The following is a 23,848-nucleotide window of genomic DNA, read 5'->3' on the forward strand; positions in this document are numbered from 1 at the left end:
CCTCTCTTCCTAAAAAAAAAAAATAGTGAACTCTTAGTTTATTTAGAGGGCATTTTTAACACCTTATCTCCGCAGATCGATCTCTTATTTTCACCGACCTAATTTATAAAGGCTGTTAAATGGCCCTTTATACAAAAACTCTGCAAATAGTAGCTAAACGCACTGTTTCAAACTGCGTTTATAAACTCCAGCTGGTGACTTTTTTTTTTTAAGATTTTAACGGGTTATTGAACTAGGTTATATTAGCAGGACTCACCGTGTATATGAACAGGAGTTACAAGCTGCTAACGTTAAAATTAAAGGCAGTGTTTATAAACTCGGCTTATAAATTCAGCTAAAAATAGTGATTGTGATCATCAGCCTGTTTTTGTCTTTATTTTGACGATTATAATAGAAACTTGGGAGTTTTAACTCTTTGCTCTGATTGGTTGTTAGTAACAACGAGCCCCGCCTCTAAAGTCGGTCTTGACATATCAGTTTTTATTTTAAAATTTATTTTTTTGTGGTTTTCTGTTTGGAAACACATCAAACTGGTGCAAATCAAGAAAAAGCACCACCATCGCACTGAAACTGTTTACTCTAGATAACCCCCTTACTACACATGTTGGTGGTTTTGGAGTTCCTTGTCAGAACCAAGTCAACTTGTAACCTTTAAGTTATCAAATACACTATAAGAATAATATGTAATGAGTATTAAAGGTGCATAGCCACGTTATTTGACATTTTTTGTCAGTAGGTCACTCTGGTTGCATACAAAGTTTTTATGAAACCTTATCATGTCCTGCTGGCTTATTAGCTGTTGTTTTCGTGTTTTTTGCTTTGTTTTTGCTCAATTTGTTGGTAAATAAAGCCTTTTGTATTTATTTTAATAGCGAAAGTACTTTGCATGCGCAGCAGGGGTTCAAACAAGGAAGTGGCTAACGGCTATTAGCATCTCCCAGTGAAAAAAATGAAGATCCAGTATAACAATAACGCAAAAATATATGATTTCAAGAGTAAACACTGGAATGTCGCTGGGAATCCAGTCTGAACGTTGGTGTTCACTGAAGCAGACACTAAACCTGCCGAGGCTCAGATGTGACGCAGAGTTGACTGACGTGAGTAAATGTTGTGATATGAGGCTCTTAAAGTTGCTGTAGATCGGTTTATTTAATTAATAACGGTTGATCTTCAATCACACCGAGCTGCTGCTTCACTGTGAGACGTGGCAGAGGGTCAGAATCTGGTATTATTTACAAGTGATTTATCAATTAAGCAAAACGCTCTTATGGTAGTTCTGTGATACTGTCGCTAGATGGCGCCACCTCTTTTTATATTTGGTTATTGTGCCTGGTGCTGGTGTTATTTTGAGCTAAAAAAAAGACCATTAAACATTATCTGGATGGACGCTTGGTGTATATAACCTTATTTTATCATGATCAAACGGTTTTTGGTCCTTTTTTTTTTTTTTAGATGCATATAACGTGGCTATATACCTTTTTTAATAGGAACACCACCATTGCTAAATAGTTTGCCGCACGTTTGTAATGGAACGTTCTTCCTTCAGTAACATCCGCACTGAAGAGTGTTGTTCCATGCTTTTGCCTGAATAAACCTCTTAGTGAATGAATTGGTTTTTTCTTTTTTCCTTTAAACACTAAAGTCCACTTAGATGAGGAGAAAAGCTCTGGTTCAGCTCCCCCTGAGTCGACCGCTACACTAATTCTGTCTAAAGAACGTCTGGGTCAGTTTGGGCTGTGTTTTTTTTATTTGACGTGTGCTTCCTGATGGCATCGTTCAAATCTTTCCCCGGCGAGGAACTCTGTCCTGTTTTTTTTAAACACATGAGCTCTTTCGGTAAAGTTCATTCTGCCTCGATCTCTTTTGTTTTTATCTTTTTTTTTTATTGTGCAATGACGAGCAGGAGCCCGGTCTCATGTCAGGAACACAGGTTCTATCACCTTCATGTTCTTTGTGGTCAATGGATGCATTTTTCTTCTTTTTTTTTTTCTTTCGCCTGTGATTCTGTGTTGAGGTGCGAGTGTCTTTTATTTTTCTTTCTTCTTCTTCTGTCAGTATTTGCTTTCTCTTCGCCTTGTAATTAAGTATATATTTTCTCACTAATATATACTTTACAAAAAGAATAGACCTGCGTGAAGTACGGTGTGCACTTGGTTGCCCTTTGTTTATTTCTTTCCTTTCTGCATTAATGTGGGTTAGGAATAGTGTGTCAGAGTCCATTATTTTCAGACTGTTTGGACTTTTTCTTTTTTTAATGTTTGATGTAAGCAGCATTTTTTTTGTAAATATTGTGAAACATTACAGGTCATGCAGTGATGTAACATTTGGAATAATGTTGCACAGATGTTTAAGATATTAAAATCATGTTCACTCTTACTTGAATATGTTGGATTTTATTGTATTTTCTTCCTAATTAGAAATCTTCGCAACTCATGCACAGATATTTTTTATGGTTATGACTAAAATGGAATAAAATGTTGTTTTTTTTGTCTCACACTGCCCTCTAGTGGATTAAAAACAAGGCACACCTAATGGGTCTACTAATTGTTAGAATAAAACTAGTAGATATTAGTAGATTTTAAGCATAATTGGCTGTAAAATGTTTATATTTTTCTTGAAGTCTGTATTTTAAGAGGTATTTAGATTTTTTTAATTGTTGGAGGGCTCTATTAATAATAGAAATCAGGACCAGTTATCACCTTTTTTACTATTCCAGTTTCCTAAAGCTTGTTTTAAAATGTTATGCATTTTTAAATATAAAAGATAAACCATTAAAACTCACCATCACTTTCTAACACACATAAGTATGAATCACTAAGGGTGTACAAGTGTTATAAGTATTTATTAAAAGGATGTTTGACCAGGAAGGAAGCCCCCCCTGCTCTACATCTTCAAGCTGAACTCCTGATTCTCTGTATGAGACAAATATTGAGCCATTTAGTCCCAGATGAGTATATCTGGAGAGTCGAGGTAAACTTTTTAGACCTTAAAGCAACTGTTTAGTAAAGTAGTGGCAGCATTATGACGTGGAGCTCTTCAGCTGCCAGTTTTATCGCTTTGCATGAAGCTGATGCACTAATGGAAAATCTCCAGCTTCTCGTTAAATCAACAGCCTGCGCTTAGCGGCGTATGTTAACAGAACCATGATCTACGTCAGAACCGGATTTTGGTACCTTTCCTTTGACGCTGTTGGCAGGAAACCATGCCTGACAGCCAGAGGACCTCCCAGATGCTTCATGCACTGCAAAAAGAGAAATAAGTAGAAATTTCTTGAAATTAGAGTATTTTACCTTGATTTGAGCAGGTAAATAAGATTATCTGCCAATGGAATGAGTATTTTTACCCCTAAAATAAGATAATTCGATATAATGCACTTGAAATAAGATGATAGAGATGAATTGTCCCTATTTTAAATGCAAAAATCTTATTCCATCGGCAAATAATCTTATTTACATGCTCAAATCAAGGTAAAATACTCTCATTTCAAGAAGATTTTTTTTATTTTTAGTTCTATTTTTGCAGTGTGATGGTTCCAAGCCTACTGAGGGCCATTCAAACCAATATTAGCACCGGGTGTATGTAAACATGTTTTGTGTATGGGGGGGAAAAAAAGTCCTTAAAATTTCATTTTGCGCATAAACAGCGTCATGACGCGTGAGTTAAAATAATTTCTACGCGGAACACTAAAGAGAAACGCGGGTTTTCGCGGCTAGAAAGCGCGTTGCTGGGATAAAAATGCGTTGCTCAAGGGTTAAAGCCAAACGAGCGGATGCAACATGGATAACCATGTTGCGCGTCCCCGCCGTGGTGCTGATGCGGGCCAGGCATGCGCGCCACGGGAGCGCGCAGCGGTCCAAGACACGATGCGGCTTTCCTGGCCGAGCCTCCCGTGACTTCCCCTCCTCCTCCTCCCACTCCCCATCACCCCTTTGGGCCGCTCCTCCCGACTCCTCGTCCTGCTGGGAGGACGGTCACATGCGGAGAGTCCGCTCGGCTGCAGAGGAGCAGGAGAGCTCCAACCCGGACACCGAGCTCCGCATCGGGACGCAGCGCTGCGGCTCGTCCCGCCTGGCCATGGCGCAGATAAGAAAAACTCAGATGCTGAGCTGAAGCTGGAAACTTCATGGACGCAGCGTTAAAGTTTCCTCTGAGGGGGGATTTCTTTATTCTAACCCTTGGGGCCACCGACTCTCTTGCCTCTTAGCTGTTTTTATTTCTGGACCAGGAAGCTGCAGCCATGGCGGATGCGTCAGAGTGCGGAGTGAAGGTGATGTGCCGCTTCAGGCCCCTGAATGAGGCCGAAATCACCAGAGGGGACAAATACATCCCCAAGTTTAAGGAGGACGACACCGTGGTGATAACCGTAAGTCTGACGCGCTGTTGCGCTGGCGCATGGGGCAATAAGTGCGCAATAGCGCTGGCAGCCTGTAGAGGAATGGTGCATTAATACAACTGTTTGTTTTATTACGCACAACAAAAGGTGCAAAACGTTTAATTTTTTGCTGCCATCACAAATTATGTGAAAAAAGCAACAGAGGAGCTCTCATCTCATTCAATAAATGGGCAGCGAATAAAACCACCCACTGCTCATTAATTAATAGCAAAAAGCATTAGAAGTTTATTTTTATACCAGAGGTCCTCAAACTCCATGTTTTTCCCCCCATAAAGGCATAAAGCCAGTAATGACAAATCTGTTTCCTTTAACTTTATTTAAAACAAAATAAATTGCTCCAGAGCTGGCCCTAGATTGTCTGGGGACCGAAGTGAGATTAAATTTAGGGTACTTAACACCTCTGAAATTGTTGATTTCTGCGTTTATTACCCCTAATTTCAACCTAGCAGTAAAATCGTTGATAGCATTTTGCTTATTTATATAATTCAAGTAAATAAATTGTGGACACAGAGTTCTGTCTCCACAATCTAGGCCTACAAGTAAATATCACTTTTTGATTTATTTTCATTCTGAATTAACATTTTATTTCGTTCTAGATGCAGTAGAGGAAAGAGCTATTTGATCCTCCGCTGCAGCCTCTTATTTTAAAGCAGGGAGTCGGGAAATCAATGAAAGATGCAGAGAAATGTATGAAATTAAAGTTAAAAACTTGATTTTTTTCTCTACGTTGATGTACTATCAAAGCATAAGTCAGAACTTGGTGGAGAAGCACATCGCTTCGGTCGCTGGTCACCCAGCTGCCAAACATCTCAGGAAGGGTTTTGACCCAATTTTCTGCACATAAACATTTTAAATCCTTTACGTTTGCTGACTGCTGCATGGCAACTCAAAGCTTTAAACCACCGATTCTCTGCAGGGTTGAGGTCTGGAGACTGACCAGGTCATGGTTGCATCACTAGAGCATCCTGAGTCATTGCTGTGCAGGAACAATCATGTCCCATCTTTACTGTCCTTATCCTAGGTTTCATGGTAAATTTCCTCATTAATGGGCTCCTTAATGCCCCATCTACCCGTATTAGAAAAGTATTCCTTTTCCACCTTTTCCCAAACCTCTTTTGAACCATTTATATGTTAACTGGAACACCCAGGATAGGTCATGAGTAATGAAATGTGCCTCTATAGCAGGAGAATCACGTAGCATTGATGCCACTGATTTATTCACTGGAAATCTGATTGGCCGTTGGTATTACACCTTTTTATGAGGTCACCAGCCGCCATATTGGTACTCCCTAGTTACAACCAGTCAGGATGTAAACAATACATGTGCTACAGCATCGAACAATGATGATTTTCTAATTTTCAGGGGGGCTTAAGACTTTTAAAATAACAATAATTCATCACTTTGTCACACACTTGCTCTTTTATAGCATCAGTAGATTACTGTAATTTATGGTAAAAAAAAAAAAATAGGCACATCACATTGCATATTCAGTATGAAGTCTATAAATCATGTAATATAAATCCATCACAACAAAATTAGTGTGTTAATGAGGTATAATAATACTGTACTTGGATATTAAGACTCTTACACACACAGACACTATCTGATGATGTGCCAAAAGTGCTAAATTGATGATGTAAATTTAATATACATGTATTGATTACATTGTAATGGTATTTACATATTACATATAATTTCAAGATTTTACATGAAGACTCAATTGCAAATACATGTCTGTTAATGCCATAGTATTTTTCTATTTGCAAATTGTGCATGCATGATGCCAAATACTTTTATGCTGTGTCTATGCATTAGCCTTTAAACCTGACATAGATTTAGTACAATGGACCTAAATTAATGAACTAATTTAATCACTCCACAGAGCTTCAGTTTCTACACTAGCAAAATCACATAAATTTGCAAAATAACAGGCAACATCAAATTCATATTTTGCTTTCTTCTCATAGTAACAACAACAAATGCACTAATATACTTCAATGTCCAAAAAATAACCTGAAAACTCCCAATAATAAGAGAGCACTCAAGGTTAATATATGTTCTCATTGTAGAAAATGCAAATGCTATTACAAGGTTCACGTACTGCCAAAAACACTCAAATGTACATGTACATCTATACATCACATACACAACGTGTGTATGCACACACACACATTTCTGCCTTTAATAATATTGCAAGTAACTACAGACATCGGCATGTTTATGGCGTGACTCCGTGAGTGTAGGGAGCATCAAGATGGCGGCAAGTGACTTCAGGTTTTTGGCCAATCAGATATCCAGTGAATAAATAGAGATCAGTGGTTGATCCCTCAACTTTCTCCTGGTCATTCCCAACCCCTGAGCCAAGGTATGGATCTGCCAACTGAAGAAAACTGATGGTTCAAATCTCTTCTATTTCCCAATGTCCTCTCCAACATCTGCCATTTTCTCACTGTACAAAATAATGAAAAACTTATTAAACATAACTAATCTGTAGGAGGCAGAGGTCTGGTTGTGTTGTGGCGAAACAAAGACTCACAGAAAAGTGATTTATTTATTTATTACTTTTATGTCATTACATTTTGACTTCTGCTTCTAAACTCCACATATAAAACCTGGAGAATGTGCTATTTTTTCCAGCAAGAAAACCCAAAAAATCTGGAGCAAACATTTATTTCTCCTCGCTGCAAAACTGGTATGTTTTCTTAAATCAAGACATTCAAATGTATTCAAATTGCTGAAAGAAAAACTTCTTCATAGATCGTGGAGCAGCTTAGGTTAGCTCTGAAATTTGCTGTTTGCTAGTGCTAACATATGATAAGCAAAACTTTACCTCAAATCTGACCGACTTATTTACAGATGGAGTACCTTTATACCAAAGGCTTAAATGTAATAAACACAACTTAAAGTCTAGCAAGACACCTGTTGCTAAAGTGCTAAGCTAATGCTCGGCTTATGCTAGGCTAATGCTAGGCTAAGGTAAATTTTGATGTGAGTTGTTAATATTCTTGCTCATAACTTTTTAATTTACCTACACAGTTGTTTACAGCAACGATATTGACAGCTGAACTGTATCCTCCTAGCCAGGGTGTCAGACATTTTAACATTTTTTTAAAATAAATAGTTTTCTAGCTCTTCCACTTGATGCTGAAAGCTAATAAAACTGCCAAGTAACCTTTAATTCTGTTATTTTTCTCCAAAATGTTGCTTTACAATAGTTTTGCTTTCTTAGACGGTCCCAGTTTAGAGTGTCATTGAAATATTTGGCATCGTTATTATTATGTATTTTCTGGGAATCATTTTGGCCTGGCTTTAAAATTGATTTGCTACCTCAAATCTGACTGACTAATTTATAGACGGAGTACCTTTATGCCAAAGGCTTAAACGTAACAAACAACTTAAAGTCTAGCAAGACCCCTGTTGCTAAAGTGCTAAGCTAATGCTCGGCTTATGCTAGGCTAATGCTAGGCTAAGGTAAATCTCTGTGTTGATGTGACTTGTTGATATTCTTGCTCATTACTTTTTAATTTACCTACACAGTTGTTTATAGCAACGATATTGACAGCTGAACTGTATCCTCCTAGCCTGGGTGTCAGACATTTTAACATTTTTCTAAAATAAATAGTTTTCTAGCTCTTCCACGTGATGCTGAAAGGTAATAAAACTGCCAAGTAACCTTTAATTCTGTAACTTTTCTCCAAAATGTTGCTTTACAATAGTTTTGGTTTCTTAGACGGTCCCAGTTTAGAGTTTCATGGAAATATTTGGCATCATTATTATGTATTTTCTGGGAATCATTTTGGCCTGGCTTTAAAATTGATTTGCTACCTCAAATCTGACTGACTTATTTATAGACGGAGTACTTTTTATACCAAAGGCTTAAATGTAATAAACACAACCTAAAGTCTAGCAAGACACCTGTTGCTAAAGTGCTAAGCTAATGCTCGGCTTATGCTAGGCTAATGCTAGGCTTATGCTAGGCTAATGCTAGGCTAAGGTAAATCTCTGTTTTGATGTGACTTGTTGATATTCTTGCTCATAACTTTTTAATTTACCTACACTATTTGTTTACAGCAACAATATTGACAGCTGAACTGTATCCTCCTAGCCTGGGTGTCATTTTAACATTTTTCTAAAATAAATAGTTTTCTAACTCTTCCACGTGATGCTGAAATCTAATAAAACTGCCAAGTAACATTTAATTCTTCTTTTAATTTTTCTCCAAAATGTTGCTCTACAATAGTTTTGCTTTCTTAGATGGTCCCAGTTTAGAGTTTAAATATTTGGCATCATTGTTGTGTATTTTCTGGGAATCATTTTGGCCTGGCTTTAAAATTGATTTGCTACACCCAGTCAGGCAAAAGGACCTGGACAGACCCTACATCATTCGTGCTGTTGCATATTTGATCAAAGCGTTGTTCTGCTTCCTGTCATCAATCCCGAGGAGAGCAGCAGCGTACGGATACAGTTTGTGTCAGGGGTTTCTCTGCTTCATTTTAAGACTTGGAGTGCTGCTGCAGCTGCCTTTAAATGCTGAGAACAGCTCTTTGCACAAATGAGGACTTTACCCCTGAGATGAAGAGTCAGGGGTTGGATTAGCGCTGGAGGAGTGATGGATGGTCCCATCAGAACTCCCTAAAAGTTAATTTAGTTTTCTATGTCTCTATAATCTAACATAGTGTTTCAGAAAAAAATATATAAAAAATAGCTAATAAGATTTTGCTGTGTTCAGCTTATCTCGGAGTTTGAACTAGGATCTGGGAATGGCCTAACGTCCAAATTAATCCCCTTCCAGCTACAATACCTGTTGTTTTGTTCGCAATACCTCTTACGAAAGTTTTCTAAAGCTGTACGTTCCGCATGCAAACACCGGCTTTGATTTGTTTGGTTCAGGGTTGCAGGCGCTACATGTAACATTGATTTTAGACGCACCATTAACACAGTCTTGTAAAATCAGCATGTTTTCATCACAGCTTACTGTTGCCGATGCGAGGAGCTGCCATTTTGGATCCGACGATCGGCCTTGAAAAATTCTCAGACTTTCCAAAGGGGATGTCCGACTTTAGGGGTCGGTCTTCCAATCGGAAGTGGGAATTTACAAGTTCCCGACTGCAACTGGAACACAGGGTTTTTTTTCCCGACAATTATGCAGTAAATTCCCTGCTGCTTTTAATTAATTCATGAGGTTGGACAGTGATTAAAATATGTTTTGTACAATGTTCTAAGCTGGCCAAGCCTTTACCATTAGTTTATGAGATATGGAACAAAGTACATGATTTGAGGGGCCTATTGGGAGCCCATAATGCCCCATTCATAGAAAAGATTTAAGAAATATCAGGAAAAATATCTGACCCGGCATGATTTCTATTCATTTATTTTACCTAAAGCTGGTTGCTGATCTGTTGTCCTTGATCTGTTTTGTCTTGAAACAGGGCAAACCCTACGTGTTCGACCGTGTGCTGCCGCCAAACACGTCACAAGAGCAAGTTTACGAGCAGTGTGCCAAACAGATAGTCAAAGGTATGATGGCTGTACCTGATTGAAAAAATTAGGATGTATTAGCCTGGAAAAATTAACATTCGAACACTCATAGTGTTCCCACACTTTCTCACAACACCTAAAAAGGTTTTTGCCCAGAGAATATAAAGAATGTAAAAGCAAACTCCATGAAGCTCTCTTTCCTTTAAAATAATTTATTCTGCTCTCCTGACACAGCTTTGTAATAGCAAAAGAAAAAAGCAATACTGCTCTGTCAGTTTTGCTTTGTTGTGATACATTATATTTTGTTTGCAATTTCCACAAAGACAAGGTTTTGTTCAAGGCAACAGATAAGACTAGATGTCTTTAAAGCTCCATAACCCAGGCTTACTTTACAGTATAAAACTTTTTTCAAAGTATAAAAAGATTACTGTTTGATTTACCAAAATTGCCTTTTGATCAAGTTTTTACATAATCAAGTTTTTTCATACTTTTTACAACATGTTTAGCTGAGACTGAAAGTGATAATGTTCCGCACTCCCACTTTTCACACACTAAACTATTTGGATAATTGGATGATATTTGGTTCTTTATTCGTTTAATTTCCTATTTTTCCCTTTGTTTAAACTCCTTCTGAAAGATTTCTCAAAGTCAATTACCAAATCATTTCCAGGAAAAACTATTTTTTTAAGTTTCAGGAATGTACGCAGTAAGTTTTGGAACATTTTCAGGAAATTATGTTGTAATTTTTAGGGAAGTAACAAGGAAATCCTGAAAAGTACCCAGGAAGTTCTGGAAAGGTTTCAGGAACTAAATCTCTTTAAAGCTCCATTATCCAAGATTACATTAAAGTCCAAAACTTTGTTAAAAGTATAAACAGTTTCCTGTTGTATACATTTGATTTACCAAAATTGCCTTTTGATCAAGTTTTTACATAATAATGTTTTGTCTTACTTTTTATAAAATGATGTTTAACTGAAAGCGATGATGTTGGATATTGTTTATTTGTTAAAATAAAACAAACAAATAAACTTTTTTTTCTTTGTTTAAACTCTGAAATCTTTCTGAAAGTATCCAGTAAATTCTGGAAAAGTTAACAGAAATACCCAATAATTTCCAGGAGCATTTCTAGTAAGATCCTGGAAAGTACCAAGGAAGTTTCAGGAATGTGCCCAATAAACTTTGAAAAAGTTACAGGAAAGTAACTATTAATTTAATTTGGAAAGTTCCTAGTAAAGTACCCAGGAGGTTCAAATTAATATAATAGTCTAATTACTAGTCAGTAAAAAAAAAAAAAAAATCTGGAAAGTACCAAGGAAGTAATGGGAAAGTTTCAGGAATGGACCCAATACGTTTTGGGACATTTCCAGGAAAGTACCTATTAATTTCTCGGGAAGTACTTAGTAAATCCTTAAAAGTAACCAGGAAGTTCTGGGAAGGTTTAAGGAATGTGTCCAATCAATTTTGAGAAAGTTACAGGAAAGTAACTTTTAATTTAATTTGGAAAGTTCCTGGTAAAGTACCCAGGAGGTTCAAATTAATATAATAGTCTAATTACTAGTCAGTAACAGTACCAAGGAAGTTATGGGAAAGTTTCAGGAATGTGCCCCATCAATTTTGAGAAAGTTACAGGACAGTACCTATTTATTTATTTATCGTGAAGTACCTGGTAAAATACCCAGTAAGTTCGATATATATTAGTTTAATTACTAGTGAGTAAAACAAAAACTTATTCTGGAAAGTAACCTGCAAGTTATGAGAAGGTAACTTCAGCGTTCCAGGAAACTCTTTCCATATTTTGTAGAGCAAACTGAAATGAATGCTACCAGAGGGTTCTACCATTCGCCGTTTGAGATTTCCTTTAAATCAGACACAATTTTTGACCTGGTACTTTATAAATTAAAATCCTGTGGATCCACCATAGCAACCAGCTGCTGAACCTTTTCTAAATCATTATTATTGGCACCTCTTTAAGTTCCCGCAGCCATTTTCCAGTTTTATCCCATTCATCCTCCAGACATCTCTGGAGATCTCCTAAGACACAGGGCTGTTTCTAAATTACTCACAGGACGCTTCATTAAATCGCCATTAGTCGACATCATCCATGAGAGGTAAGATAAAAAATGTTTTTCTTAAGCCATCCTTCCATAAATGTGCAGGAACAGGATATTTTGTAACTGGTGCTGAAGAGGTGCCATCATTAGTAGCTGCAGTCTAACACCTTTTGTACATTTGTTCAAATAAAAAGCCTTCGACTGGCTTATATTAGCTTTCCATTATCTTTGTTTTAAACTGCAACAAATCTCCAGCTCTCCACATGTGTCTGTGTGATTCCAGATGTGCTGTGCGGTTACAACGGGACAATCTTCGCTTATGGACAGACGTCTTCTGGAAAGACCCACACCATGGAGGTGAAGGGACACTCTCAGCCTGTCCCTTAAGGAATTACTCCACCGATCGAGACGTAGATACGTGGGGAAAGTTCAGAGAGTTTTTATCGTGAACTTTAATCCACAGTGTGAGGGATTAGAGGATTGTGTAACAGAATTACAGGGAGTTAGATCCAAAATAATCTCAATTTAAAACCCCGATCTGCTCCCCGAAGGTTGGGATTCACCCAGATGTTTGTCTTTTAATCTTCTCACAGTTGACCCAAAGTTCGGGTGTTCATCGTCTGCTATTGTGTTCAGGGCAAGCTGCACGACCCGCGGCTGATGGGCATCATCCCTCGCATCGCCCAGGACATCTTCGACCACATCTACTCCATGGACGAGAACCTGGAGTTTCACATCAAGGTACCGGCTGAAAAAATGTGTAGAAAGGCGTAAAATTAATTCATGTTTGAGTGTTTGACCATAAACTCAGAGAAAAATGTAACTTTAATGTGATTTAATTTATTCTGTCGGTCGTGGCAGATGACCGTTCACACTGAGCTTGGTTCTGCTGGAGGTTTTCCTCCCTGTTAAAGGGGAGTTTTCCTCTCCACTGTCGCTTCATGCATGCTCAGTATGAGGGATTGCTGCAAAGCCATCAACAATGCAGACGACTGTCCACTGTGGCTCTACGCTCTTTCAGGAGGAGTGAATGCTGCTTGGAGAGACTTGATGCAACCTGCTGGGTTTCCTAAGAGAGGAAATTTTTGACCAATCTGTAAAATCTGATTGAATTTGATTTTGTAAAGTGCCTCGAGATGACATGTTTCATGAATTGGCGCTATATAAATAAAATTGAATTGAACTGAATTGAATTTAACTGTGGTAGTAAACTAGAAAGTAGTAGGATGTGTTATTATAAAGGTGATAACGTATTCATGTTTGACTTGTTTTTGTTATATAAATAAGAAAGATTATAATTGGTTTTGTTACTAAATAATGATCAATATTAAGATGTCACACTGGACTTCAACCAACATAGATTCTGCTCCTCTCCAGGCTTCATCCAGACTCTGAGACGCTGATTTCCAAATGAAAATATAAACTTTACCTTCATGTTTTGTTTTTTGTTTTTTTACAAAATGTTAGAGAATATAGTTTTAATATAGCAAATGTATGCCTTTAATCGTGGAAAAGGATACGTTTTTTCTCCAATATTTACAACTTTTTGACATCAGAAAACGTCCAAGTTTTTTCTCGCAAATGTGTAAAATTAGTCTGAAAATATTTCAGTTTTTTTAAGAAATTTACTCGTCCATGGTAAATAATTTGTTTTCCTTAATCTACAATGACATTAATACGATTTGTGTGTGTGTGTGTGTGTGTGTGTGTGTGTGTGTGTGTGTGTGTGTGTGTGTGTAAATTATGAGAATAAACTCATATTAGGTGTACCAGAAAGAATAACATTACAAAAATAAAAGTTGCAATATTAAGATAAGATAAGATAAGATAGGCTTTATTGATCTCACATTGGAGAAATTCACGTCACAAAAAAAGAACAAAAAAAGGAGAACAAAGTCAGTCATGAGAACAAAGTTGTCATATTACAATAATAAAGTCACACAATCTTTTTTGATGCAATCAACTGGTTCCCTTATATAGGAAATGTTTGACCAATCTGCATAATATGATTGATTTTGACTTTGTAAAGTGCCTTGAGATGACATGTTTCATGAATTGGCGCTATATAATTAAAATTGAATTGAATTTAATCGTTTACACGATCTTTTCAAAATCCTCATACTAATAATTATCTGATGCTGATGTGCTAAAAAGATTTAGTGTTTTCTCACTTGTAAAACCAGGAGCAAAATACAACTTTATAAGATGCTCAACATTCATTATTTTAACACGGGGAAAAGCACGACTGCGCTTTGTTCTAAGAGTTCTCCTAAAATTACACGGCAGTCTCTGGTACTGTTATTTAGGACTGTGTGATTTTAGCAAAAATCTAAATTGTGACATATTTCAACCATAACTGCAATTTAATTATGACTTTTCTCTGCATTAACCACAAGCAACAAAAATGGCCTGTAGATAAAGACGTTTGTAAACAAGGAGTATTTAAAACAAGAAATTTAAGAGTTTTTAAAAATCAGAATATTATTTAAGAGAATAACTTGTTGAGTTACAAACAAATCTATGTATTAAACAGTTAGACCGTTACTTAATGCTGTAGTGAGATTCCTGAAATTTTCTGGTGAAAATACGATTATATGATCTCTAAAACAAATACAAAAATTAGATTATCTCACTGCTGCAGCTCTCTTCCCTTCCATGTGGAGGCAAACCCACTTTAAACACATTACCGACACCTAAAGGACGCGTCTGACCCATTAATTGTTGCATAACCAGAAATTGCACACCTGTGGAATTTGGAAATTGCATTTTTTTTATTGCGATTATATTGCAAATGCGATTAATTGTCCAGCCATGCTGTTATTTCGGATTTGCAGGCTGCAAAGTTTGGGAACTCCTGCTCTTTATCTGGGGCTCTTTTCACTACCACACTTTTTCCTTCCACTCAACTTTCTGTGATTATGCTTGGATGCAGCAATATGTGAACAACCAGCTTCTTCAGCAAGGACTTTGTGTGTCTTCCCGTCCTCATGAAGGGCGTCAATGACTGTCTTCAAACAAGAAATAAAGATTTGAGATATTTCATGAGTGAAATCTATAGTGTTGAGCGTTTTCACAATATTTCTCTCAATATATAAGATTTTGAGACATTATTTGTAGTTTTGGTGCACCAAAAATTTCATTTCTGTATTCATAGTTTTTGGTTGTGGTTGTTTCTCAGTAAAAAAAAAAAAAAAGGTTAAAGTCTAAATTAGAGTTTTGTCTGCAGGTTTCCTATTTTGAAATCTACTTGGACAAGATCAGGGACCTGCTGGACGGTGAGTCTCGTTAAGACGCCACATCTCACGAAATGTCTTTGTTAAAGCGAACGTCTCCTGAGTAATGTGACCTTTCTTCTGTTTGAAGTGTCGAAGACGAACCTCGCTGTGCATGAAGACAAGAACAGGGTGCCCTATGTGAAGGTCAGTGACATCAAGTAAAAGTTTCATTTGATAGTTGTGGGGCAGATTTCCTTCCTACTGCTTGATTTATTTCAAGTAGTTGAGCTTTCTGCCTCTAGATATGTAATAAAAAAACATGCTGATTAGTAAATGCGTGCCATGCTGGCGAGACGTTAACCTTTTATGGAAGAAGTTAAACTTCAGCCACTTTATAAATAACGTCTTTATGCTCCAAATGATGTGACCAAAAAAAAACGGCTCCATGGTTTGACTAGAAACCTTTTTTTTTCTGCTTCCACCCAAATGCTGGTTTGTGTAACTCTTTATAAATACTGATTAAAGTTTAGAAATGCTGGTTTTAGGCTCAAACAGGGTTTCTAAATTCAGCTGGTGACATTATGGCGTCAATTTCCTGGGAAAAAAGGCAAGAAATACAGAGATTTTAATCCTTTATACAAACTCAGAATACAGAAAAGATAAGAACTTTTCTTAAATACAAAAAGGCAAAACGCCTAAATCAGGAGTGTCAAACTCATTTCTACATTGGGCCACTTTGGCATCATGAAGTCATTAAAAGGGCCGTTTGCACCTGTATAGATGATGTTTTTTATTTCAGAATTTCATTTCAATTCACATAAAAATGTGAGAAAATTCACTGTAACATAAAAGTAGCACCTTAGGCCCAGTTTATACAGTGTAAATGCAAAAAAACAGTTGATATTGGGTGAGTTACACTTTAAACTCATCATTCTGTGCACTTTTTCTTTTTTTGGACATTTCTGGGTTGTTTTAATGGGTTGTGGGAAAACTGACATCTAGTGGCAGGATGCTGTAACTACACATAAAAAAAATAATCAACATTCACTACAAGAGGCACAGTTTTAGCCACTTTATACATCTTAAAAGGCTATATGGCTCTACTTTATGACATGATATGCCTTTTTTGGCTCTTGAGGGCCGGATAAATCGCCTTGACGGGCCGGATTCGGCCCGCGGACCTTGAGTTTGACACGTGTGCCCTAAATAGAGCAGCTGTAACTATCTAGTTAGTGGTTGACCTCTGTTTCAGGGCTGCACTGAGCGCTTTGTGTCCAGTCCTGAGGAGGTGATGGACGTCATCGACGAGGGAAAGGCCAATCGGCACGTGGCGGTGACGAGTATGTATAAATATTTATTCCCAAAGCAACCACTATCTTGTATAATAAAGGTTTATGACATTTATCCTATCATAACCTTTCATAGCAGCATCAAATGTGCAGAAACATATAAATACTTGTTACTGAATGTTGTAGTTAAAAAGCCTGTGTCCGCCTAACTGATCCTCGCTTGTTTTTAGACCAACATGTGCCGTAATCTTTCATTTTTCAGAGGTTTTGCACTTCTTTAAGTTTTGCAAACCCTTTTTAAAAAATAACTGAAAAATAAACTTTTTATTTACAGTCTGAGCTGCTAAAACTCTGATATTATTCTGCTGGAAAACTAAAATTTACAGCAAATTACAGCAACACTGAACTACTGCCACTTGGCCAGCAGGGGGCAATAACACTGAGATAAATGACATTTAACAATGTACAATAGATAGATAGATAGATAGATAGATAGATAGATAGATAGATAGATAGATAGATAGATAGATAGATAGATATCTTTATTGTCATTCTGTATGCACAAAGTGCATACAGAACGAAATTTCGTTTGCATACAGCTTGAAAAATCACTCTAAGAATCACAGTAAATTGCACTAATTTTCAGGATAAAGATGCAGCAGCGATTTATGTAAACAATTGAAATGTAAAACAATGTAACACCGTAAATACTGTATATAAAAAGATAATAATCAGATTATGGTTTGTGATGTTATGATTTGGTTTGATAATGTAATAAGGGAGATTTTCCTTTAGATTTCCACTAAATCAGCACAAATCTTCAAAAACTACTACATATCTTTGTTTCTTGATAATATATTATCATGTTGATGGATAAAATGGAAAAAACAGCGGTATGTTGAATAGGTGCAGCAGAAACCACCTCTATAGTTATGCCCAGGGGTAACGTAATTATTCTTAGTATTCTAAGTCCAAGGCCGTCTTGACCCGATCTGAATTAAGCAGATAAATGGAGGAATGACTCGATGATGGGGAGAATAACCCGGCGGTGCTTCCCGTTGTCTGTTCCAGACATGAACGAGCACAGCTCCCGCAGCCACAGCATCTTCCTGATCAACATCAAGCAGGAGAACGTTGAAACGGAGAAGAAGCTGTCGGGGAAGCTCTACCTGGTGGATCTGGCCGGCAGCGAGAAGGTCAGTGTCCGATTAACGCGGTCCGATTAGTCCGCTGAGCCGTGTGAGTTCTAAAAACCCCCACGAGCCTCGCTGCTGTTTGAACAGGTCAGCAAGACCGGCGCTGAGGGCGCGGTGCTGGACGAGGCGAAAAACATCAACAAGTCTCTGTCGGCGCTGGGGAACGTCATCTCCGCTCTGGCTGAGGGAACTGTGAGTTGGTCCCTGGGCGTGGGGTGAGGAATCTCCTGGAGTCGCTGCGCGTATCTGTTTCTGATCCCATCTTATTCTGCTGACTCCCTCAGAAAACCCACGTGCCGTACAGGGACAGCAAGATGACCCGGATCCTGCAGGACTCCCTGGGAGGGAACTGCCGCACCACCATCATCATCTGCTGCTCGCCGTCCGTCTACAACGAGGCCGAGACTAAGTCCACGCTCATGTTCGGACAGAGGTACGCGCCGCGCCCTCCCTGGAGCTACGCCGGCGTTTTCACGCAGTTCAACCAGAGAGGCTGCTGATTTATGAGTTAATTCTATTCAATTAAACATTATTGATATAGTGCCAATGCATGGAACACGTCATCAAATCCTCCAGATTGGTCAGAAAGTTTCCTCTCTAAGGAAACCCAGCAGGTTGCATCAAGTCTCTCCAAGCAGCATTCACTCCTCCTGAAAGAGCGTAGAGCCACAGTGGACAGTCGTCTGCATTGTTGATGGCTTTGCAGCAATCCCTCATACTGAGCATGCATGAAGCGACAGTGGAGAGGAAAACTCCCCTTTAACAAGCAGGAAAACCTCCAGCAGAACCAGAACCAGGCTCAGTGTGAACGCTCATCTGCCTCGACCCACTGGGGCTTAGAGAAGACAGAGCAGAGACACAGAAAGCACAGAAGCTCACATTGACCCAGGAGTACTTTCTATGTTAGAGTAATGGCAGATAATCTGTCTTCCCTGGATGATGTCACAGTTAAAAGAACGCCAGACAGGTGTACCTTCTATGGAGAGAAAAGTGACAGAGAACAAAAAGTTAAAAGTTGAAATGACGACAAACAATGCAAATTGGAGAACAGTAGAACTCAGTAGAATGACAAAAATAGGCCTTGATGTCCTCCAGTAGCCTAAGCCTATAGCAGCATAACTATAGAGATAGCTCAGGGTAACATAAGCCACTCTAACTATAAGCTTTGTCAAAAAGGAAAGTTTTAAGATTAGTCTTAAAAGTAGACAGGGTGTCTGCCTCACAGACCAAAACTGGGAGTTGGTTCCACAGGAGAGGAGCCTGATAGCTAAAGGATCTGCCTCCCATTCTACTTTTAGAGACTCTAGGAACCACCAGCAGACCTGCAGTCTGAGAGCGAAGTGCTCTGTTAGGAACATACGGGGTAATCAGAGCTCTGATATATGATGGAGCTTGATTATTAAGGGCTTTATACGTTAGAAGGATAATTTTAAATTCTATTCTTGATTTAACATGAAGACAATGAAGCAAAGCTAAAATTGGAGAAATATGATCCCTTTTGTTGATTTTCATCAGAGCTTTCAATTAGCTCAATGTTTGTCTATAACAATAATTGCCTATGCAGGCTGAGTGCAGTTCATATCATTATCACAACATGTTTTTCTGCTTTCTGCAGGCCTTCTGTAAACATAAGAGAGAGAGAAGCAATACACATATACATTAAAATAAAATGGTAACCACTGGTCTATATGCTCCAGTAAATGTGTAATAAAAACATTAAACACAAAAACAGTACATCGCCTGAAAAACACTTTAATATCTGAATAAACTTAAACTTTAAAACCTTTTTAATAGTAATGAGTAAATGCATGATAAATAAAAATAAGACATTTAGAGAATAATAAAAATAATTCTACTATCAAATTAACATCTTGCTCCTGGGATTTCCTACAGGAAGTCCTGGTCTACAGCACCAGTGCTTAAAAGTCAGATCTGCACCAATTTTAAGAGAATCAAAGAGTGGCTGGAGAAAAGTGTTCAAGTCTAGACGTTCAGTCCTCGCTCTTCATTAGTCCATCCTGTTAGTGCAATGAACTGACAGCTTAATAACCCCACAGCATGACACTGCCACCGCCGTGCTGGACAGCCTGTGTTTGTGTGCAGGCTAAAGATGGCTGACACAAGTTCTGCAGAGAAACAAGCAGATGGTCCAGGTTTCCTGCAGAGCCTCTGGGTTTAATTCTCTTTACACTTCTCCTCACGCTGCTGGGCTTTCTTCTTCTTCTTCTGGTGTTAAAACAATCATGTGTCCAACGTGCACATGTGTGTGTTTTCACTGGGTGGACTGATTGGTGCCTAAGCGTGTTGATGTTTGGGTTCAGAGCGAAGACCATCAAGAACTCGGTGTCTGTGAACCTGGAGCTGACGGCCGAGGAGTGGAAGAAGAAGTACGAGAAGGAGAAGGAGAAGAACAAGAGCCTGAAGACCGTCGTCCAGAGGCTGGAGGCCGAGCTGAACCGCTGGAGGAACGGTAAGAGGAAACGAGCGCGTTCCTCTCTGCTGAGTCTGAACTGTGCACTGCAAAAACTGAACTAAAAATAAGCAAGATTTTCTTATAATCAGTGTGTTTTTTTCCTTGATTTGAGCAGGTAAATAAGATTATCTGCCGATGGAATAAGATTTTTGCACCTAAAATAGGAACAACTCATCTCGGTCATCTTATTTTAAGTGTAATTTATTTAATTATCTTATTTTAGGGGTCAAATTACTCATTCCATTGGCAGATCATCTTATTTACCTGCTCAAATCAAGGACAAATACACACATTTTAAGAACATTTTACTTATTTTTAGATCCGTTTTTGCAGTGTGACCTCCATCCTCGCTCCTCTTCATCCTCTGCTGCCCAGTAACCAGCTAGACTCCCCCTCCTCTTCCTCTGCAGCCGCTGCGCTTTAAATTTAGCTGAATTCCCCAAACGTTAAACCAGCTCGCCCTCTTAGGCGTCCAGATATGTGGAAGCAACGCACACATTATGCTGACGCAGCGTTTCTGCAGCGAGGCGCTTTATCGCTGAACTGAAGCCTCGGTTTTATTCGGCTCACAAACATTTCATCTTTAGGCTTTTTCATTTATTTCATGTTCTGGTAAATTTAACTTATAAGCTTATTTTTCCTATTTCACTTCCTGTTTGTAAACTCAATATTTTCTTTAAGTATTTTATGTTATTTTTTAAAATACACGTTCTTGGTTTTAGTCAATTTTGTGTATAAACTAGATTTGTATTTTCTTTAATAGATCTTTTAATGTCTTTATTCACTGCAACTTTTTGTATTTATAGTTTTACATCTTTTACTCTCTGCTTTTCTGCTTTGCAAACATTAAGAAATGCATTTTTATTATATTTCATTATCATTACTCATCTTTATTCTTAAAAAAATCTATTTGTTTATTTATCAGTGTTATGGACATTATTTTTTATTATTTGTTATTATATTTATTATTATGTTTTCCCTTTTATAAACCTGTTAAAGTTTACTCATTTAACTTTAGATATTTATTTTTAGCCATTCTGTTAACCCTTTGAATCCCGATAAAAGTAATTGTGGGGAAACTTCACATTTTTTAAACACAGAAAATCTTTTTTGGTTGATTTAGAAATAAATACATAAATAAATAAATAAAACGTCTTATGTATCGTAATGGATACATAAGACCAAAAGAATACATTTTCTTCCTGTTTTCTCTATTTTTATACAGGATGTGTAAATATATTAATTTGTATGATGTAAATTGTAATAAAAATACAGATTTTGTTGAAGAGGTAGAGGTCTCAGAAGTATTTTGCATCAAAAATGATACATTTGGAGTTACAGGGTTTCGTTTTTGTGCCAAACGGTTTATAAAACACGACTTTCAAACAACCATTTCCCATCAGTGAAAGTTTTTGTCTCCAGTTTTTCATATTTCCTGCTATTTTGCAGGACAGACTCCTGATACGATTCAGAGTTTTCTGCTTAGAAAACAGAAAATAAGCGGAAAAAGTGGCCAAAGTGAAAAGAAAAACTGTTTAAACCATTTTTGTTCAATTATTCTCTCGCTCAGGGGCGAGTAAGAGCTCTAACAGAGGCGCTTATTTGCAGGGGAGAGCGTTCCTGAGGAGGAGCGGCTGAGTGCTAAAGATCAGAAGAGCGTGGAGCTGTACGACAACACCCCCATCATCGACAACCTGCAGCCAGAGGGAGGAGGAGGAGGCGTCTCCAGCCAAGAGAGGAGCACGCAAGAGGAGGACATCAGGACGCTGTACAAACAGCTGGATGACAAGGTGTGCACCGCTTTAATAAAGCTAAAGGAATGAAGCTGAAATCTAAACTTCAATCAAGGTTTAGTGCAACGTTTTAATGTCTTCTGTCTCTGCAGGACGATGAAATCAACCAGCACAGCCAGCTTGCTGAGAAACTTAAAGAGCAGATGTTGGATCAGGAAGAGGTTGGTTGGCTGAGGTCACAGCTGATGCATTTAGACTTTAGACTTTAGACAACTTTATTTGTCATTTTGTTTGCACAAAGTGCGCACAGAACGAAATTTCGTTTTCATACAGCTTGAAAAATCACAGTAAATTGCTCTAATTTTGCTCTCCGGCGTTTTTTTTCCCCCTCACAGCTGCTGGCGTCGACCAGGCGGGACCACGACAAGATCCAGGAGGAGCTGTGCCGGCTGCAGACGGAGAACGAGCTGGCCAAGGAGGAGGTGAAGGAGGTGCTGCAGGCCCTGGAGGAGCTGGCCGTCAACTACGACCAGAAGAGCCAGGAGGCCGAGGAGCGGGAGCAGGCCAACCAGCAGCTGGCCGAGGAGCTGCAGCAGAAAACGGTGAGTCCCGCACCCTGGGGGGGCGGCGGTGGAAAGTGGTGCGGAGGAGCGCTCTGATGACCCGCTTGTGTGGACAGACGCTGCTGTCGGCGGTGCAGCGGGAGCTGAACCAGCTGGAGGAGCTGAACGGCCTGCAGAGGAGGAGAGCCACCGAGGTCCTCAACCTGCTGGTGCGAGACCTGAGCGACATCGGCGCCATCGTCGGCACCGGCGACATCAAGGCCGCCCCGGTGAGGATCCGCTAATCCTAGGGTTGGGAATTGAAAAGATTTTCACGATTCCGATTCCCTTATTGATTCTGTGAAACGATTCGATTCCTTTTCGATTCCCTTATCGATTCTGTGAAACGATTCGATTCCTTTTCGATTCCCTTATCGATTCTGTGAAACGATTCGATTCCTTTTCGATTCCCTTACCGATTCTGTGAAACGATTCGATTCCTTTTCAATTCCCTTATCGATTCTGTGAAGCGATTCGATTCCTTTTCGATTCCCTTATCGATTCTGTGAAGCGATTCGATTCCTTTTCGATTCCCTTATCGATTCTGTGAAACGATTCGATTCCTTTTCGATTCCCTTATCGATTCTGTGAAGCGATTTGATTCCTTTTCGATTCCCTTATCGATTCTGTGAAACGATTCGATTCCTTTTCGATTCCCTTATCGATTCTGTGAAGCGATTCGATTCCTTTTCAATTCCCTTATCGATTCTGTGAAGCGATTCGATTCCTTTTCGATTCCCTTATCGATTCTGTGAAACGATTCGATTCCCTTATCGATTCTGTGAAGCGATTCGATTCCTTTTCGATTCCGTTATCGATTCTGTGAAACGATTCGATTCCTTTTCGATTCCGTTATCGATTCTGTGAAACGATTCGATTCCTTTTCGATTCCCTTATCGATTCTGTGAAAGGATTCGATTCCTTTTCGATTCCCTTATCTATTCTGTGAAAGGATTCGATTCCTTTTCGATTCCCTTATCGATTCTGTGAAGCGATTCGATTCCCTTATCGATTCTGTGAAGCGATTCGATTCCTTTTCGATTCCCTTATCGATTCTGTGAAACGATTCGATTCCTTTTCGATTCCCTTATTGATTCTGTGAAGCGATTCGATTCCTTTTCGATTCCCTTATCGATTCCCTTATCGATTCTGTGAAACGATTCGATTCCTTTTCAATTCCCTTATCGATTCTGTGAAGCGATTCGATTCCTTTTCGATTCCCTTATCGATTCTGTGAAACGATTCGATTCCTTTTCGATTCTCTTTTCGATTCCAATTTGGGGGAAAAAGGAGAACAAACAGTTTGATGATGAGCATCAACTTTGTTTACTTAACTATCACACGACCTTACAAACTACCAAGGTCAAGATGTCCACAGAAAATGTGCAACTGGAGTAACATTTATCTTTGTTTAAAT

General features: G+C 38.5%; 1 protein-coding gene across 2 annotated transcripts in view; it reads left to right on the top strand.

Annotated features, from left to right (window-relative positions):
* The first annotated feature begins 4,005 nt into the window (after window positions 1-4,005).
* Window positions 4,006-23,848, top strand: part of LOC105918940 (kinesin heavy chain) — a 29,759-nt gene continuing 9,916 nt past the window's right edge. The window contains exons 1-15 of one of the 2 annotated variants that reach the window (XM_036128133.1): window positions 4,006-4,363; window positions 9,824-9,911; window positions 12,207-12,280; window positions 12,560-12,664; window positions 15,150-15,198; window positions 15,287-15,342; window positions 16,391-16,478; window positions 17,499-17,623; window positions 17,711-17,815; window positions 17,908-18,056; window positions 19,945-20,093; window positions 21,705-21,886; window positions 21,982-22,050; window positions 22,225-22,431; window positions 22,509-22,661. In XM_036128133.1, the coding sequence (XP_035984026.1) occupies window positions 4,238-4,363; window positions 9,824-9,911; window positions 12,207-12,280; window positions 12,560-12,664; window positions 15,150-15,198; window positions 15,287-15,342; window positions 16,391-16,478; window positions 17,499-17,623; window positions 17,711-17,815; window positions 17,908-18,056; window positions 19,945-20,093; window positions 21,705-21,886; window positions 21,982-22,050; window positions 22,225-22,431; window positions 22,509-22,661 (1,725 nt within the window). In that variant the 5' untranslated portion in view covers window positions 4,006-4,237. The remainder of the gene's footprint in view (window positions 4,364-9,823; window positions 9,912-12,206; window positions 12,281-12,559; window positions 12,665-15,149; window positions 15,199-15,286; window positions 15,343-16,390; window positions 16,479-17,498; window positions 17,624-17,710; window positions 17,816-17,907; window positions 18,057-19,944; window positions 20,094-21,704; window positions 21,887-21,981; window positions 22,051-22,224; window positions 22,432-22,508; window positions 22,662-23,848) is intronic. The other variant, XM_036128134.1, reaches the window with a different exon arrangement.

This window comes from Fundulus heteroclitus, chromosome 24 (genome assembly GCF_011125445.2).
Source record: "Fundulus heteroclitus isolate FHET01 chromosome 24, MU-UCD_Fhet_4.1, whole genome shotgun sequence".
In the NCBI taxonomy this organism is placed as follows: domain Eukaryota; kingdom Metazoa; phylum Chordata; class Actinopteri; order Cyprinodontiformes; family Fundulidae; genus Fundulus; species Fundulus heteroclitus.